The sequence below is a fragment of the Schistocerca piceifrons genome, chromosome 3, assembly GCF_021461385.2.
Source record: "Schistocerca piceifrons isolate TAMUIC-IGC-003096 chromosome 3, iqSchPice1.1, whole genome shotgun sequence".
In the NCBI taxonomy this organism is placed as follows: Eukaryota; Metazoa; Arthropoda; class Insecta; order Orthoptera; family Acrididae; genus Schistocerca; species Schistocerca piceifrons.
This window is the reverse complement of record NC_060140.1, coordinates 119,114,909-119,135,265: the sequence shown is the minus strand read 5'-3', so window position 1 is coordinate 119,135,265 and position 20,357 is coordinate 119,114,909. Positions and strand designations below refer to the sequence as shown.

Genomic DNA, 20,357 nt, shown 5'->3' with positions numbered 1-20,357 from the left:
TAGGGCAATTCCAACAGGACAAGGCGACACCCCACTCGTCCAGTTGCCTCAGAGTAGCTCCAGAAACACGCTTTTGTGTTTAAACACTTTCGCTGGCCACCTAATTCCCTAGACATGAACATTATTGATCATATTTGGGATGCATTGCAACGTGCTGTTCAGGAGAGCTCTCCACCCTGTCGTACTCTTACGGATTTATGGATAGCCCTGCTCCCATGGTGTCATTTCTCTTCAGCAGTACTCCAGACATTAATTGAGTCCATGCCACGCTGTGTTGGGGCACTTCTGCATGTTCACGGTGACCCTACACTACATTAGGCAAGTGTACCAGTTTCTTAGGCTCTTCAGTGTATATTATGTCATCCATCAAGTTGTATCAGTAGATGACATTGTAACCTCACTTTTTTAAGAGAATTTCAAATACTAGTTTTCCGGTATGATTCATGAAGGTGTTGGCTAGTGTCCCGGAAATAGATAAACCCATAGGTAAACATCTTTGACCATAGTACTCCTAACTGAATTCAAAACAGTTTTGTTGTATTATTAACTGTAACAATGTTATTGTTTCATCCACATGTTCCTGAGGAAGCTGCTTGTGTTTCATCAGGTTTTCTTCAGTTAGTTTAATGGCCTTGTTAACAGGGATGTTAATGTAATGATAATGTACAGTTTTCCTAAATCGAAGCAAAGCAACATTGTTGTACATGATTTCTTTATTATCTGTTGTGTTTTTAGCTAAATAGCAATTTTCCTTGTCCTACAATTTTCAGATGTATAATACTGAATCAACAGAGATTGCATCTGCGCTGTTAGTAGGTTTGTAGGAGGTACACAATCATTTACAATTCACCTCATGGGAATGGCGGTCTTATGGATTCTGGGCTGGCACCTCTTATTGGGTGCCTTCGGGTTTTCTTGTACAAGTGTTGTTTCTCCCTGTGTGAAACGTATGTTATCGAAAGTGTTTTTAACATGTGTTCAAAATGTATACGCTGGGATGGATTTTGAATTTTATATGTCATTTTCGGAGGTAGAGTCCATGGTAAATCAATGTTACATGGTAAATATTATGTTTGTTTGGAGGTACATGTTTACAGTGCTCATAGAAATTTAAAGCCCCTCGCCGCAATATCGTAACATTCTAAACCGAAACGTCTGTATGACGTCAGAATCCAAGAAAACAATGTAAGCTGACGAACTGAGGATACAAGAGCAGTCTCTATGGCCTGAGAATACAAGATTGTGATCCAAGATGACGGTCTGCGGATACGAGGACAGTAGGTATGATATTACAATCCAAGACGGCGACCCCAGATAGTGACCTGGAGATATGAGGACAGTCTACATGGACGCCATGTCACTTACATCTAAGATGGTGGACATATGGAAATGAGGACGACCTGATGGTTGTAGGATCCCTTAACCTAATCTGATAATTTTTTTTTTTTTCATTTATTGAATTTCAATTCCCCCCCGAAGGGGGCGGGCTGGCAGCAGCTTAGTACGCCGCTCTTCAGCCGACAGATTTTGTGACAAAGAGCAAGAGAACAAATAAGAAAAACAACAGGCGATAAAATCGGAGACTTAGAGAGTAACAAGGCGAAAAGAAATCGTGGAACTTAAAACAACAACACAGGGATGATGACGCTAATAAAAATACATACGAAGTAGACAGGGAAAACAATAGACAATTAAAAAACACGGCGACAGTCTGGATTCTGTTCGCAAAGGAAATAAAATTCACACCGAGCGACAGCATGGTGTCTGTTCGCAACACGAGAAAGACAAACAACACTGAATAGTCACTGGAACACTGCACTAAACAGTTGGCAAATGTGACACCACAGTCGAGAGCAGGTGGGGGGAAACTGGACAGAAGATGGGAAAACGAAAAAGGGGGGGAAAGGAGAGTAAAAGCGAAGGGGGGAGCCGGGAAAGGAGCTGAAGGAGGATGAGGACCCATAAGAGGGGTGGGGGGCAGACGCGACAGGGAGTGGGGTAGGCAGAGGAGGGGAATACAAAAGGACTAGGGGGGGAGAAGGGAGGTAAGGAGAGGTTTAGTGGGGGGAAGAACAGGACAGAAGTGGGGGGGGAGAGGGAGCCCAGGGAAAGGACAGAGGAAAGGAGGGGGATGGAGGATCAGAGTTGATAGGAAGGACAAATGGAGGGAGAGAGGGCATCATCCGGGAGGGGGAGTTGATGGAAGCCACCTCGGGAAAGGAGATGGAGGGTGTAGAGATGGAGGGTAGGGGGGACACAACGGTGAAGACGTGGCAGGGGGCGGGGATGGGAGAGGAGAGGAGCAACCAGGGGGTGAGGGGGTTCAAGACGGCGGGAGGTGTAGAGGATGCGGATATGTTTGAGGAATAGGAGCAGATGGGGGAAAGGAATGAGATCATAGAGGATCCGCGTGGGGGACGGGAGGCGGATACGGAAGGCGAGGCGGAGTGCATGGCGCTCAAGGATCTGGAGGGACTGATAGAATTTGGGGGGGGGGGCAGATATCCAGGCAGGACTGGCATAACAGAGGATGGGACGGATTAAGGATTTGTAGGTGTGGAGGATGGTAGAGGGGTGCAACCCCCATGTCCGGCCAGAGAGGAGTTTGAGGAGGCGGAGGTGGTTGTGGGCTTTGGATTGGATGGATCGGAGATGAATCTGAAAATGGCCGGACATTCGATATATCATCGGTTTTCCCCACTCTGATGATGGTACTGTTCACTCTTGCACGTGATACGCTTGTACTATGCTTAAACAATTCCTCCCCCACTCCTCCAAAATTGCAGTTCCGATAATTGTCAACCTTCGTTTGAATCTCAAGAGCTGACTTGTTCTACCTTTAAAACGGAATGTCTCACATATTACTGTCAAATACTTGTCATTATGCAAGGCGCGTTTTAAAAGTTGGTGCAAAGTCCGAGAGATGGCACCACCGGCGCGTACTGAGGTCATGTTTAGTTAGTAGCAAATGGTTCAAATGGCTTTGAGCACTATGGGACTTAACTTCTGAGGTCATCAGTCCCCTAGAACTTAGAACTACTTAAACCTAACTAACCTAAGGACATCACACACATCCATGCCCGAGGCGGGATTCGAACCTGCGATCGTAGCGGTCGCGCGGTTCCAGACTGTAGTGCCTAGAACCGCCAGGCCATTCAGGGTAGCAGTTAGTAGCATCTTTGGAAAGAACGCACACTAAGTTTCAGCCGTATTGGTCTGTTTGTTTTTGTTTGGCATTAGTGTGAATCAACGAAGTCGAGTGATTGTCAAAAAATGGACAAAAAACATTTTCATGTGCAGATTAAACATTACTTTATGAAATGCAAAACGCCTCAGGGGACCAAAGAGAAGCTTGATAAACATTACGATAACTCTGCACCTTCGATTAGAACAGTTTATAAGTGTTTCAAAATTTTCAGACTGCCCATATGGGCACAAGTGATGCTGAACGTTCTGGACGCCCTGTGGAAGTTACAACTCCAGAAATCATTGATAAAATCCAGGATATGGTGATGGATGACAGAAGAGTTCAGGTGCGTGATAGTGCTGGTGCTGTGGGCATCTCGAATGACCGGCTACACAACATTTTGCATAAACATTTGGAGATGAGAAAGCCACCCGCAAGATGGGTTCCGCCATTGCTCACGCTTGATCATAAACGGAATCGTGTGAAGTGTTGCAAGGATGGTTTGCAGCTGTTCAGGAAGAATCCACAGGACTTTAAGCGTGGTTTCGTCACCGTGAATGAAACATCGATACATTACTATACTCCTGAGACCAAACAACAATCTAAAAAATGGTTTACCAAGGGAGAATCTGTAGCAGAACTAACATCAGATTTTAGCTCCTGGGCAGGGTACAAGAGTGTCTGAACACATCTAACGATGGGCCTTCGCGGCCAATGGCCCGTGCATATGCCAATGTAAACACCACACCATTGGGAACTACTATTGAAATTGGCACGCAACCATTGGCACTGAACGTTGGCGCAGTGGCGGGGCATTGCATGGTCTGATGAAACAACATCATGCCGACGGGAGGGCGCGAATCGGTAGTCTTCCAGGGGAACAACTCCTTGACACCTGTACTGCTGGACAGACACAAGCTGGCAGCGACTCCATTATGCTCTGGGGAACGTTCACGTGGGCATCCATGAGTCCACTGGAGCTCGTGCAAGGCACCATGGCGGACAAGGGAGTATCACACACTGATTGCAGACCACCTAAATCCCATCATGAACATGTTTCCGGATGGCAGTGACATTTCTCAACAAGGGAATGGGCCGTGTCACGAGCTCAGGAGTGTGATGAGTTGGTTCGAGGTACACAGTGGCGAGTTGCAATTGGTGTGCTGGCCCCCCAACTCGTCAGATCCAAACCCGATCAAACACGTCTGGGATTTGATTGAATGTGTAATCAGAGGTCATCGCGCACCTCCACGGAGTTAAGAGAATTAGGTGGCCTGTGTGTGTAGGTGCGGGGTCAACTCACACCAGTGACCGACCAAGTCCTCTTTGCTTCCAAATCACGCTGAGCCGCTACTGTTATCCGTGCCAAAGGTGGACATACCGGCTACTAGGTAGGTGGTCATTATGTTGTGTCTGAGCGGTGCACGTGATTAAAAAAGAATGACATTTTTACAAGAGTGGAAATCAATAAACTAGGTGCATAAGCCATTTACAGGCGGAATAACTCTGCTCACGTACCTGAAACAGGATTCTCTGGTGAGAATCACCTCTTGATGAGATGCAGGTGGACAGCCCACAACTGGCTGCCCCTATGTCTACTCAGAACAGAGCCATGAGTGAAACTTCACTGCTCAGAAGATGCTGGCCAACACACGTTATTAATGATATTTATTGCCTCTTCTTGAGAAATGGTAATCATTGCTTAATAGCACATTTCTGTACGTTACATCATCGATACTGTGTGACACAAAACGAAAAGGTTGCTGATGGCATTGATATCAGTCAAATTTGGCACATGAAATATAATTCATAGTATTTTCCAGTGAAATGTAGTTTATGAAGTCAAAGAACGATTCCACTGTAGCTGCAGAAAGTTTTCTTGATCGTGATCTTTCACTCACACAGACATTTTGTATGTTTCATACTTCTAATAATGAACTACTAAGTCCAACAACAGCTACAAAACGCTTGAACTGTTAACCCTCTCTCTCTTTATGACACTGCATCAGTTGAGTTGTTGTACAAGTTTTATCTCTTTTAAGACGTATTAAGTCCTTTCGACATAGTGACGACTTGGACTGTAAAGTCACTCTGTGGGTTCTGTGTAGTCTTTTACTTCTACACCTGTCTGAGGTACTTAGTTTTGAGAGTTCACTATGTAAAGCTGTACAACATTTATAAATAATGAAAGCCAATTTGTTACAGCTTTTTCTGTAAAATGGGACAGTTTGTAATAATTTTAGTGTAACATGAGGTATTTTGTTACAGCTGCCAATGCTCCATTACTCTATGGCATTGCAATAGCTGAACTATCAAGACTTATGTCATGTAAAAATGTTCTATGTCTCTTTGATACAGCAATACCTGGACTGCAAATTCACGGCTCCTTACATCAAGAACTTGTCTACCAGGTATAGATGTATGCTGTACATGGACAAGTATTCGTTTGTACTTGCATAGCACTTCTACTACATGCTCCTGCCTATACGTTAATGTTACCTGGTCGGCTCTTAATGGATATGTAAATCACTCTGGATGTCAAATATACTTTGTTATATCAACTGGAGAATTTATTCAATAATTTGAAGTTTTTATGATATGAAACACAGTTTAGAAAGATGATGTTTTCTCTTTTTAAATTTGAGCTAACAATTAAAAGTATACAAATACCATATATATATATATATATATATATATATATATATATATATATATATATATAAATGCACACACTTCGCTAGCAATGCCAGGTAATGATGTTGCTAATGCAGCTGCATACTGAGGCACAACATACATCGAAATTAGTTGCAAAGGCCTCCACTGAAATTTTCTGAATTGTCATATTTGTAAACGCATGCCACACATTTCCAAAAAAAATTCCCAGCTCCCAAGACGATCATACACTGCACACTGGATGGCTGAGCTAGCACACATCATGTTCGTGACTGTAGATTCATTTTAGTGAATGGACTATGTGGTATTATCGTTGTTGTATATTTTCACTGTTCTTGGGTAGTTCCAACACATTTTGTATGACAATCCAGTAACAATGTATGCATTTGAACATCGATCGTTCATCATTGAGCATTATAGTTATTTGCGCTGAATTCTGACATTAATGATCTGAAAGCACTAACTTCATATCATTAAATTGTGGATTTTCAAAAATTACCACAACACTGAACTCACGGACTGCGGACATACCTACAACAATGTGTTTACTGTCACTTGCACTCACACCCAAATCTACAGATGTCAGACACTCAGATGTGTGACGATACATTGTCAGCCAAAACACCGATTTAGTTCGTGCTGTGTGCTGTCGTCCAGTAGAAGATGCGTAAACGGTTATTAAAAGTAACGCCAATTTTACAGAGTATAGGCAAATCATATCTGTGACGTACTCTCTGGTAGGTGACTTGGTAGCGCGTCAGATTGTTGTGCTAAAGATCCCAAGTTCCAGACGCACTAATCGTAATTTTATTTAACACATTACGCGTGAAATTGTTATATGGGAGAACATTTTTCTGCCACGTAAAAGGACGTTTCGGAGTTTGTAGTTATATTCTTTTGGCAGTCTGCTTTCGCTTCATTAATTGAAAGTGGTAAACCTGTAGCGCACATTTGTATAGATAACACCACACCTATGTACTCTAAAGGACTGCTACTTTCAATTAATGTAGCGAAGGCAGACTGCCAAAACAACATTACTACGAACTATGAAACGTCCTTCCACAAGGGAAAAAAAATGTTCTCGTGTACTACAATTTCACGCGTAGTCTTTAAAAAAAGAATTTGCCATCAGTGGGGTTCGACCTCGTGACCTTTATTACAACGATCTGACATTCTACCAGCTCACCTGCCTTCTTTTTTGATCACGTTTTGTTCGTTATTGGTCGTTGTTTCTGGTCGGGGCGCACGTCCCATGGCGCCTGTTCAGGTTCATCTTTGATCCAGTCACTCATTTTTATTTTATTACACAAGGCAGCTAACCCTCTGACCGAACACGCTGAGCTACCGTACTGGTAACCAGAGATCTTCACATTAGGACCTTACAGATGCGGTTTGCCTATACTCTGGAGTTCTGGTGTTACTTTTAATTACCATTTATGCATATTCTACTGGACGACAGCACACAGCACGAAATAATCGGTGTTTTCGTTGATACTCAATCGACACACGACGTTTGGTACCGACCTGAGTGTCTGACATCTGGAGGTTTAGGAGTCAGCTACAAAGTTACTGAGAATAACACCACTTTGATAGCTGCACTATACCAAGGCTTGAGTGGTGCAGACGTTAGTGACAGTGGTATCTCTGTGCCTGAAATGAATTTAACGTGCTGACTTCGTATCTGCTCCTTGTATCTGGTGTACTAGACAATGCTGGTGGCACGACGACAGGTGCCAATGTAGGATTTACTGGAAACTCGAAGTGTGGAGAGAGAGTAGCGCAGCTCCACCCAGCTTGGTATGGCACTAACAGCATTTGCCTTTACGCCGTCTGTGCCCTGGTGGTGAAATTTCTGAGTGTCGAAGGAACTCTCCACTTCGTGTTCTTTATTTCAATAATAAAGGTACAAATGAACAACTGTATCACTACATATGATGGTGACAAGTGTTTCACAACCAAATATGGGCTATTCAGTTTTGAAGATAGAACATGTCAGCTCTTGGTTTCCAAGCTTACGAGTTGCAACGTTGGGAATGGAGGGGGTTGGTAGAATTGTTTAATAATAGCACAAGTGAATGGTAAAGAATGGGGAAAACCGATGATTTTGTGAATTCCTGCACCATTATAAACTTGGAACAAGTGATCTTCCAACCATAAAGGCTGTCCTCCTTTCCGTAGACAAACCATATTGGATTTGTTCTCAGATCCCCTGTTCACCACCTTGGATTTCCTTCTTAGATTATGACGTCATATTGAACGCCCTAGTGTCCCCTGGTCGCCATCTTTGATTGGGCATCGTAGAGAGTGTCCTAATATATCCAGGTCACTACCTCGGATCGTCACAGTGGGTTCTCATGTCCTACAGACTGCTCTTGAATTTCACACTAACAGATCAATGTCTCACCGCATTTTTTAAAATTTCAGGCCAATTTATACTTAGTATAATACCCCAACTTCCACAGTTGTATCATTGGCCTGGGTAAAACCCTGTAGCACACTAGCACTGTTTGAATTTCTTACCGTTCTTCAGTTTACCATAACTTTGCAATAGAGCAATCAGTCAATATCAGAGGTGTGGCTGCAATCTGGTAACTATCCATGACATTATCAATGATGTCACAGGGTTCGAGGGAGAGAAGAGGTGGGGGAGGGGGGCATGGTAGTGGGAGTAGAAGTAGGGGAATGGAGCAGTGGGGGAAGGGTGAGGTGAGCGGAGTGAGGAGGTGGGAGTGAGGGGGAGGGTAAGGTGGAGGGGCAGTGTGTATATGAGTGGATGGTGAAAGATGAGAGGGAGTGGGGAGGGGGAGGAGAAAATCTGGCAACAATGAACACTGTTCTCATTCTGTTTCAGTTTCCTACTGAGAAGGACTAACACTGTGTTTAGTTATTTAGGTAGTTAGTAACATGTTCCATAGGTCATTTTTAACGTTTCTTTTATTGAAATGAATGGAACGAGTCAGTTTACAGTGTTTGTATAAGGTATACATATACATATACAGTGTGGCCCACTGCCAGCCCGTTCGATGCTGCCATCTCCTCCAGAGTTTCTCCTTCACTTTTTGTGCCCTTAGCATCCTCCCATTCCATTGCCTTCCTCTCTCCATCTTATGGTGACAACACTCTGCTATTCTCGAACAGTGCTAACATAAGCATTTGACCTCCTCCCACATATTTCATCATTCTGCCTTTCTTTCTACCTGCTTCTTACCCTCCCCCCCCCCTCCCCTATCCTTGATTCCTTCACACCTTCCTGGGCCACTTGTTTTCTGTGTGTGGGTCATTCCCAACTCACACATTTACCTTCTCCTCTGACAGATGGCTCCAAGGCACACATTGCGCCTAATGTGCGGCCCTGCCTGGTGCCGCCTCTGTCTAGTCATCGCCCCCTCCCCGCCCCCCCCCCTCCGCCACCTCTCGCCCCCCACTGTGCTCCCATTGCGGTCGTGTCCTATGACCTTGCGGACTTCCTTACACCTCCTGTTCTCCATTCTTGGAAGTTTCACTGTTTCACTGTTTTTCTCCTTCTTCCCTCTAGCTAGCTGGCTTCACCATCTCAATAAACGTGGAGAATCTGTGTAAGCACTCGCCTGGCAACCTGCCATTACAGAACACATACGCAGCCAGCAGGTTACCGTACCCCACGTGTCCTCCAGGCAGCCAGACACATTCGAAAATTACAACTCTCCTCATACACGCTCCTCAGTATGAGAACAGCAGCACGTCCCACTGTAAAAACGCCAGAGGACTACAGCGACATACCCATCCCTCTGTGCATGTGCCAGTCTCCAGCATGCTCCAGAAGAGACTTCAGCCAGCATCGTCCGCCAGAAGTGCGCATTGACGACCGCGGTACCGCATACTAAATTTCGTCAACATCTCCTTACAGCTCGACCATCAGTAGTGATTTTCGGCAGCAGCCTTCAGCTCCGTCCCAATCTGTGGCTGGACTTGACCCAGTGTGTTTGAGGACTCCGACCAACACACCAATCTGCCTGCACCCTACTGATCGGGACACACTCACAGACACCAGCTATATATCTGCCTAAGAAATCAACAAGATACTGAGCAGACGCCAATGAAGGACACCAATTTGGATTACATCTACTACATCTACATATTGTACAGACTCCACAAACCATCATATGGTGCGTGGCAGGTGGTACCCTATTGCACTAATAGTCATTGCCTTTCCTGTTCCACTGGCAAACAGAGCGAGGGAAAAATGACCTATATGTCTCCATATGAGCACCAATTTCTCATATCTTACCTCCGTGCTTCTAACATGTATGTTAGCGACAGCACAATCGTTCTGCAGTCAGCTTCAATTGCCAGGTCTCTAAATTTTCTCAGTATTGTCACCTTCCCTCCAGATATTTCCACTTGCGATCCTGAAGCATGTCCATAATACCTGTGTGGTGTTTGAAGCTACCGATAAGAAATCCAGCAACCTGCCTCTGAACTGGTTCAATGTCTTACTTTAATCCAACCTCATGCGGAATCCAGACATTCCAGCTGTACTGAATAAGAGATTGACTATTATTCTACACTCCTGGAAATGGAAAAAAGAACACATTGACACCGGTGTGTCAGACCCACCATACTTGCTCCGGACACTGCGAGAGGGCTGTACAAGCAATGATCACACGCACGGCACAGCGGACATACCAGGAACCGCGGTGTTGGCCGTCGAATGGCGCTAGCCGCGCAGCATTTGTGCACCGCAGCCGTCAGTGTCAGCCAGTTTGCCGTGGCATGCGGAGCTCCATCGCAGTCTTTAACACTGGTAGCATGCCGCGACAGCGTGGACGTGAACCGTATGTGCAGTTGACGGACTTTGAACGAGGGCATATAGTGGGCATGCGGGAGGCCGGGTGGACGTACCGCCGAATTGCTCAACACGTGGGGCGTGAGGTCTCCACAGTACATCGATGTTGTCGCCAGTGGTCGGCGGAAGGTGCATGTGCCCGTCGACCTGGGACCGGACCGCAGCGACGCACGGATGCACGCCAAGACCGTAGGATCCTACGCAGTGCCGTAGGGGACCGCACCGCCACTTCCCAGCAAATTAGGGACACTGTTGCTCCTGGGGTATCGGCGATGACCATTCGCAACCGTCTCCATGAAGCTGGGCTACGGTCCCGCACACCGTTAGGCCGTCTTCCGCTCACGCCCCAACATCGTGCAGCCCGCCTCCAGTGGTGTCGCGACAGGCGTGAATGGAGGGACGAATGGAGACGTGTCGTCTTCAGCGATGAGAGTCGCTTCTGCCTTGGTGCCAATGATGGTCGTATGCGTGTTTGGCGCCATGCAGGTGAGCGCCACAATCAGGACTGCATACGACCGAGGCACACAGGGCCAACACCCGGCATCATGGTGTGGGGAGCGATCTCCTACACTGGCCGTACACCACTGGTGATCGTCGAGGGGACACTGAATAGTGCACGGTACATCCAAACCGTCATCGAACCCATCGTTCTACCATTCCTAGACCCGCAAGGGAACTTGCTGTTCCAACAGGACAATGCCCGTCCGCATGTATCCTGTGCCACCCAACGTGCTCTAGAAGGTGTAAGTCAACTACCCTGGCCAGCAAGATCTCCGGATCTGTTCCCCATTGAGCATGTTTGGGACTGGATGAAGCGTCGTCTCACGCGGTCTGCACGTCCAGCACGAACGCTGGTCCAACTGAGGCGCCAGGTGGAAATGGCATGGCAAGCCGTTCCACAGGACTACATCCAGCATCTCTACGATCGTCTCCATGGGAGAATAGCAGCCTGCATTGCTGCGAAAGGTGGATATACACTGTACTAGTGCCGACATTGTGCATGCTCTGTTGCCTGTGTCTATGTGCCTGTGGTTCTGTCAGTGTGATCATGTGATGTATCTGACCCCAGGAATGTGTCAATAAAGTTTCCCCTTCCTGGGACAATGAATTCACGGTGTTCTTATTTCAATTTCCAGGAGTGTATATATGAAGCAGACAGGTAAAAGAATAGACAGACAATTAAAAAAACACGGCGACAGTCTGGTTTCTGTTCGCAAGAGATATAAAATTCACACCTCATGACAGCATGGTTTAATTTTGCAAAACTTTGGAAAGACGAACAACACTGACCATTCACTTGAACATTGCACTAAAAAATTGGCACGAATACGGTATACCAGAGCAGGGGGCAGTTGGGGGGAACCTGGACAGATGATGGTAAAGGAAAGGGGGGGAAAGAGAGGAAAGAACGAAGTTGGGGGAGGGGAAAAGAAGCTGATGGATGACAAGGACCCCTAAGAGGGGGGTGGGTCCTGGGCAGACGTGACAGGGAGTGGGGAAAGGCAGAGGAGGGGTATACAAAAGGACTTGATGGTGGGAAGAGAGGAGGTGGGGAGAAAACAGGATGGAAGGGGGGGAGCCCGGGTACAGGACAGAGAAAAGGAGGGGGGGTGGGAATCAGAGTTGATAGGAGGGCTATATGGAGGGACAGAGAGCATTATCTGGGAGGATGATTTGACGGAAGCCACCATGGGAAGGGAGATGAATGGTGTAGAGATGGAGGGTAGGGGGGACACAACAGTAAAGATGTGGCAGAGGGTGGGGATTGGAGAGGAGAGGAGCAACCAGGGGGTGAGGGGGATCGAGGCGGCGGGAGGTGTAGAGTATGCGGATATGTTCGAGGAATAGGAGCAGATGTGGGAAAGGAATGAGGTTGTAGAGGATCCGCCTGGGTTCAAATGGCTCTGAGCACTATGGGACTCAACATCTGAGGTCATCAGTCCCCTACAACTTAGAACTGCTTAAACCTAACTAACCTAAGGACAGCACACACATCCATGCCTGAGGCAGGATTCGAACCTGCGACCGTAGCGGTCACGCAGTTCCAGACTGAAGCGCCTAGAACCGCACGGCCACACCGGCCGGCATCCGCGTGGGGGACGGGAGGAGTATACAGCGGAGTGCGTGGCGCTCAAGGATCTGGAGGGACTTATAGAATTTGTGGGGGGGGGGGGGGGGGGGTGGATATCCAGGCAGATCTGGCATAACAGAGGATGGGACGCTTTTAAGGATTTGTAGGTGTCGAGGATGGTAGAGGGGTGCAACCCCATTCCCTCGCCAGACAGGAGTTTATACTGGAACATAATTATTCATACTAAAAGATTCTTTCTTTGTATGGGATTGGACAACACAGTACACTGCAGAAATGTCTCAGGATAACACCAACTCTAACTTTTTCAACTAACAAAGTACTCCTTCCCGAATGAAAAAGATTCAGGCAAAACGTGAACTTCAATCCTACGAGTCTTCCTGCTCTGTTTATAACGTAAAATATTGCGAGACAGGTGGTTTCCTGCAGGTGGTTCCCCGAGTCGCCGCGCTGGCTGACGTGCAGGGGGCGCGAGGAGGAGGCGCTGACCGTGCTGCGGCGGGTCGCGGCCACCAACGGCTCCAGCCTGCCGCCGTTCACCCTGGAGGTGCTGCACCGCGTGGCCAAGGCCAAGCGAGACCGCGTCGGCTACCTGGGCATCTTCTCCAGCTGGAACCTCTTCAAGAACACCCTCCTACTCGCCATGGCCAGGTGAGCACGAGTTGCTGTAAAATTCACATGTTTTCATAAACACAAGAAAATGAAATCTACAGCTTTGGTGTCAACTGGTACACATTGTCAAAGCTACATCGCAAAGCAGCGATTCTTCCTCAACTGAAGCTTATCATGAGAACTATCCAACCAATCATGGGCCACAGTATCTGGAGGTGCCACGTTTTACAGGTGTCCTTCATTGTAACTTCCTCTCCTATACACAATGGTGGATTATGTTTCCAGAGTCCGAAGCTACATCAGAAGTCCATCTTTCTGTGACACGTGGTATTCACTTATAATGGAGATAACTGGAACCATTTCTAGACAGTTACCTACAACGTTGGAACCAAGCAACGTACCACCACCTGCGAATCTATCACAACAAGTAAAAGTGTGGCATTATATGTGGAAATATTATTTCAAGAGGACCTAGTAGATAGTGTCGGAAGTTCCATGCGGCTTTTCGTGGATAATTCTGTAGTATACAGAGAAGTTGCACCATTAGAAAATTGCAGCAAATGCAGGAAGATCAGCAGCGGATAGGCACTTGGTGCGGGGAGTGGCAACTGACCCTTAACATAGACAAATGTAATGTATTGCGAATACATAGAAACAAGGATCCTTTATTGTATGATTATATGATAGCGGAACAAACACTGCTAACAGTTACTTCTGTAAAATATCTGGTAGTATGCTTACGGAACGATTTGAAGTGGAATGATCGTATAAAATTAATTGTTGGTAAGGCGAGTGCCAGGTTGAGATTCATTGGGAGAGTCCTTAGAAAATGTAGTCCATCAACAAAGGAGGTGGCTTACAAAACACTCGTTCGACCTATACTTGAGTATTCCTCATCAGTGTGGGATCCGTACCAGGTCGGGTTGACAGAGGAGACAGAGAAGATCCAAAGAAGAGCGGCGCGTTTCGTCACAGGATTATTTGGTAAGCGTAATAGCATTACGGAGGTGTTTAGCAACCTCAAGTGGCAGACTCTGGAAGAGAGGCGCTCTGCGTCGCGGTGTAGCTTGCTGTCCAGGTTTCGAGAGGGTGCGTTTCTGGATGAGGTATCGAATATATTGCTTCCTTGTACTTATACTTCCCGAGGAGTTCACGAATGTAAAGTTAGAGAGGTTTTCCGGCAGTTGTTCTTCCCGCGAACCATACGCGACTGGAACAGGAAAGGGAGGTAATGACAGTGGCACGTAAAGAGCCCTCCGTCACACACCGTTGGGTGGCTTGCAGAGTATAAATGTAGATGTAGTAGATGTAGATTTAGGGCATGAAACCCTGGAGGGCGGGGAGAGCAGACGTAAACTTAACCCTGACAACGATGTAATTGTTTAGTTTATGCAATGAAAATTCACAAAAGTGTTAGGTAAAATTTAGACAAACGCCAGTTTTACAATGTGCGCGACTAAGACGGTGACGTGATAAGGCCAATCAGTGAAGACCAAAGAAGGTAAAATTTGGCAAATAATTCCTGCAGTCGCATATTTTTGTACAGTAGTTAGAGGGAGTGCCATGCACAACATACTAGAAATCCTGAACGTTGGGGACGGAATGTGGGAATGGAGGTGCGTTTCAAGGTCTCTTTCGCGCGTTTCACGTGAACAACTCGAAAACTACGGCCTCCAACGAAAACGTATCCTGGTACAAAATTTATCTACATTAAATTTCCTACAAATAGGACTTGTTCAATTCTTTCTGTAGGCCTGACAGGTTGCACGTAGCGAGTGAGAGAACGGAAAAATCTCGCGCATGGTTTCTCAAAGAAAAGGTAGAACTTCGAGTTGTATGAAACGACATCTGAAGGGGGCATCTGTTGGGGTAACAAAGAATGAAGGAAATTGAATTTGGAGTAGGTTTGGAACCATAATAAAACTAAAATAATTCTGAAGTAAATACGAAGAAGAAAACAGTAAAAGCAGCAATAAAGTCATTGACCCAGTGAATGACTTTCTATGTTTAGAGCGGTTGGAAGAAAAAGAACCAACAGGCAGAGTATAAAGGCCTGAGTAATTTTTGTTACCTAGCAACGATGAAGGCTATCATTGACGCGTGTTGTCGCAATTTCAGTCGTGAGTTCGGTTCGGAAAGCTCTTGTATACAGTATTCGTGTTTAACATTCCGTCTTTCGGCTTAATTGCATTGCTAGAAGATTGGCGAAGATTACCAGCTCTACCGTAAACATTTTATGTTAGCTGATTTATTTCTACTGTCTTCATTGACTCTGTGCCCTCGAGTAAATAAAGTTCGGCAGTCACATACATGGTAGTGGTCATTTCTTTAAGCTCAGTTTCTGTTCTCCAAACAGTTTACCTTATTATGAACTTTTCAGTTTAGTTGCCGATTGTTTCCCATACGTCTGCCCTAACTATCGTACGCCATTTTGTATCAGCACAGCCCTGGCTGACGCACAGTAACATTTTACATTTAAAATCTACAAGATCATGAATTTCAGTTAATGTAAGTAAGTACGTCTTCTTGATTAAGTTCGAGCACAAGAGCAACAACATTAATATCTGGCTTATCCTTGACGGTCATCAGTTATTCTAGACAGGTGTTTAATTAAAATAGAGGAATTCTGATGTGCTATAAGCGCTTGTTTTGTTGGGCACAGTTGTTTGGTATGTCAGTGTAGGATACCACTTTTGACATTTTGGTTTTCCACTCAGGCGCAGTTAACTTACGTGGCTGAAGCCAGAGATTCTTCCACACTGTTTCGTTTCTCATGATGCAAATAAGCCGTTGGGTGCGATTGGAGGCATCTTTTGTAAACCCTCCTCGCCAGTTTTGTAAAGCCTCGTCGCTACGGCTGTGGAGGATGAGTTTGTGGGTTCGTGAATCGGCTTGGGGCGCAGTACACCGCTATGACAATTTCTCCCTGCCACTGTAATACAGCTATGCCTCAGGATCACGTAACAGGGTAGGAAAACGAAGGTTCTACAACACTCCAACAAATTAGTAACAAAGTCACACAAATGAGTTAAACGTTTACTTGTATTTGTGTCTTATAGAATAAGAAGTCTGGGACACCGCTTGTAATATAACACAAAAAAGACCCTCATGGCTAAGTGCAAATAATCGTACGTCATTTCCACAGCACATAGTAAAAGCAGGTTTTACAACTGCCTGTTCACGTCGAAGAGTTCACTAAACGATGTATCTTAAGTCAGCACTGGACGATGATCTATAACCAAGTGGGCAACAGTTGCTTTCTGTCTTCCGGGTAGGCTTCTGTCCGTTGTCGTCTGGTCATTGGCGGATTGTACTTGGCCGGCAATTGGCCGAGGCGAAGTCGATGTCTTCATCTTAAGCGCCGCCCGTGGCGCTGGTGGAATTTGTGCAAGTGGCGAATCTCTATGGCGCTGGCACCTGCTCGCTCTTTGCGCCTGTGGTGCTTCTGCCCTGGCTGTGTCTTGTCCGGTCGACACAGCGGTACCAAATTGGGAACTTTTCTACAGAAGTTAACTTACAAATCCATAATCCCCATACGAGGTCAGTCACAGCTATAGTCATAAGACCGCAGCACTTGCCGAGGTAAAATTGTAACTCTCGACAAGCGTACTTGCTCAATTCGATTGCTTTACTGGTCACTGCTTATTATTTCCCAGTGCTGAATGTGACAGCGATTGAACATCATTGCCACGAGTCGTTCGCGTGCATCTCTCATCCAGTCTTTTTCTTTGGATCATGTGAAGCGTGAGTGTTTAACATTTAGTTCTTCGTACTGTTATCGTTGCTTTCATAAAGCCACATTAGCTGTGTTCTTTGCCACAAATGTGAATTACCTCTTTCAGCTGCTAATGTTAGAATAAAATATGTAATACATTCTGATACCGCAATGTATCGCAATATTAACGATTAACGAAAACTTCCACAAATGAACTGGAACACATTTCTTCTGTCACGACCTTTTTCGTACGTTAAAATATCATGAGGTCGCCTGCAGTGAAACACAACAATAAATTATGCTAAAAGCTATAGGATCTTAACGAATAAGTTAATCAGTTCACACTTCCAACAGCCTCATAATGAATCGTTACCTAGTTGTGTCCATACCGCGATTCAAGAGATCAAGTTGCCTTATCCAACGTAGAGGCAAAATCTGGAAATGACAGTCATATAAACGTTCGGCCGACCACTTGGCGGAAGTAAAGCGAGCTGTATGACTATGCAACACGTCATTCTGTGTGCGCTAGACTGTACAGATAAGGCCGCTCGACGAAAGAGGTGAACGTGTGAACATAATTATTGGGCTTTGTTCAAAAATGTTCAAATGTGTGTGAAATCCTATGGGACTTAACTGCTAAGGTTATCAGTCCCTAAGCTTACAGACTACTTAACCTAAATTATCCTACGGACAAACACACCCACCCATGCCTGAGCGAGTTTCGAACCTCCGCCGGGACCAGCCGCACAGTCCGTGACTCATGCGCCTAGACCGCTCGGTTAATCCCGCGCGGCGGGCTTTGTCGAGTGCGATATATCGATTGCTTCATCGCATTGTTGCAGGTAAAGAGAAAATCTTAAACACAGAAATCACAATGACATGTGATAAACACTACGCAAACATTTAACGCAATTCCAAATATCCACTGACGGAAAAAATTAACACAGCACCAAGAAAGTGTTGTGCGACATAAACGAAAGCCAGTAGGCTTATTTCTACATCTGAAACATCATGTCTATTCAAATATGATGGGCGACAATCAGGTTGGTGGTATCCATCTGCTCTCTGCGGTGCCTCCATACACATCTTTGCTGGTCATCTGGGCTCAGTTCGAAGTGAAGGTGATCACTGAAGACAGTTCTAGTTCAGTCAATAAGATTCTAGGCCGAAGCCGCGACTGGAGACATCTTGGACACTGCTGGGATACCAACCTGATTGTCACCCCATTTAGTCCGACAACCAGGGGTGATGGTCTGGGGTGCTGTTTGATTTCGTAGCAGGACCCCTTTCCATTCAACCCCGGCATCATTACAACACAGTGGAACGTTGACGAAAGTCTACTCCCTGTTTTGTGGCCCTTGAGAGCAATCCATTCTGGGCTTAGATTCTAGCAAGGTAATGCCCACCTCCACAAGGCGAAAATTTCTGCTGCTTATTTTCGTGCTTGCCAAACAGCTTAGCCAGCAAGGTAGCCCAATGCTGAGGTACTACTGCAATACAGTTGCAGAGCCACTGTAATGCAGTCCAAGTGTAGAGGGAATACCAAGTAGGCTGTGGCATTGGGGGGAATTTGGACTGTGGAGGGAGGCGTCTAGAGTAGCAGGAGCAGTTGTGCAAAGCCATTGTGCCACGGTGGCATAGCGGTTAGCGCATATTCTTAGTGAGGAGGAGAACTGGGTTCGAATCTGGGCCTTAGTTCAGATTTTCATTCATCACTTCAGTCTGCAGATATATACATTTTTTATTGTTGTTTGTTTCCAGTCGTGCATCCTCGAAACTGCAAGTGATTGATGACGGGCAAAGTAGATACTCCATTGGGGCGTACCCTGTTTAGTCAGGCTCTGGTTATTGACCATACACTCCACTGACACTACTGCTCGTATTCACCGGTCAAAGCTTGGGTGGTCTGATAGTGGTACCTGTATGTACATCTAGTGGTGTCACGTTCCAGCATTCAGAGGGAAGAAGTCCTCTGTTGACCCCTCAGTGGATGTGGTGACGGCTGAATCCTCACAGCAGCAAAGTGATGAGTTACATGAGCATCCAGGTGATTAGGCGATTGGCGGGGATTTGGAGCCTTTGGTTCGGCGCCGAGTCTGGCGGGCGCGGACCACTGACGGAACACTCGACTCGGTGCGGACCGATTAGGGAATGCCCAGCTCCTTCCGGAATAAATACTGGACTCGATCGATCCAAGGACCAGTCTCAGGTCGCACCTGAAGAAGACAGCGAGGCACGCTGTTGAAATATCGTGCGAGAATGACGCGAACGTCTGGCTGGATTCCCGAATATCGAAGATGTCACCAAGACATTGTCTTCTAATTTATGAGAAAGTGAGATGACCAATGAAGCGCTGTCAGCGTCAAAGCTAGGTGCCTCAGAAAGGATGTTTTCCTCCTTCCCTCCGTTAACTGTCCCAATTCCATCTGCACCTGAGCTACTTCATCGCTCAACTGCTGAATCGCACTCTGAGCTGAAAGGTCTTGAGCTATATTGAATGTTTAATAATAAATACTAGTACAACAATTACCCAAAAATAAAATAAACAGGAAAGAGAAACGTTATGGAAACGACCACACAGGCCCAAAACAGCTATAAATTCGGAATTTACCTGCATTTCTGTGTCAGATTGCACCAACATGGGTCCAGGTGCTGCCTTCCTGTTGTCATCCATCCTCATCCTCAGCACTGCTTCTGACACCAGTCGTTACGGTCCAAAGGGTGGCTGGCTTATGCACCATCGGTTACAATTTTATTTCGAAGATGGCTGGTTGTGGACAGGGACTCTCTGCTGCAGAATGATGCGATGTACAGCAGAAGAAGGTCCAGCTGCGGTTACAACTTATTTATTGCTGTTCGTTTACAATCAGGGGTCTAGGAAACTGCGAGCGACAATGGCAGGCGACGTGATTACCACATCACAGTGTCTCCGGTGCGTCAGCCTCTGGCTGCTGAACATGCACCCTGCTGCCACTGGTGCTGTGTTGACAGGAGGTTCTTACTCCATGACTGAAGTATGGACAGCCGAGCGGTGGTAGCTGTGTGTAACATCTGACTGCAATGTGTTGCAGTGATCCGAACTGAAGAGGTCCTCCATTGACACCTCAGGGGGATGGGAGGGAGATGGGTGGCTGGTCCATCGTGTTGTGCTCCGAAGATGGTGGCAAAGTGTCCAAGCTTCCGGGAGCCCAGGTGTGGGCAGGGATTCGTGAGCCTACAGTGGTAAATACAGCTGCGTCACAGATGGGCCCAGATG

General features: G+C 46.2%; 1 protein-coding gene across 1 annotated transcript in view; it reads left to right on the top strand.

Annotated features, from left to right (window-relative positions):
• The first annotated feature begins 8,516 nt into the window (after positions 1-8,516).
• The window catches only part of LOC124788444 (carcinine transporter-like), a 41,133-nt gene continuing 29,292 nt past the window's right edge, over positions 8,517-20,357 (top strand). The window contains exons 1-2 of the mRNA XM_047255716.1: positions 8,517-8,566; positions 13,204-13,425. Of these exons, the coding sequence (XP_047111672.1) occupies positions 8,517-8,566; positions 13,204-13,425 (272 nt within the window). The remainder of the gene's footprint in view (positions 8,567-13,203; positions 13,426-20,357) is intronic.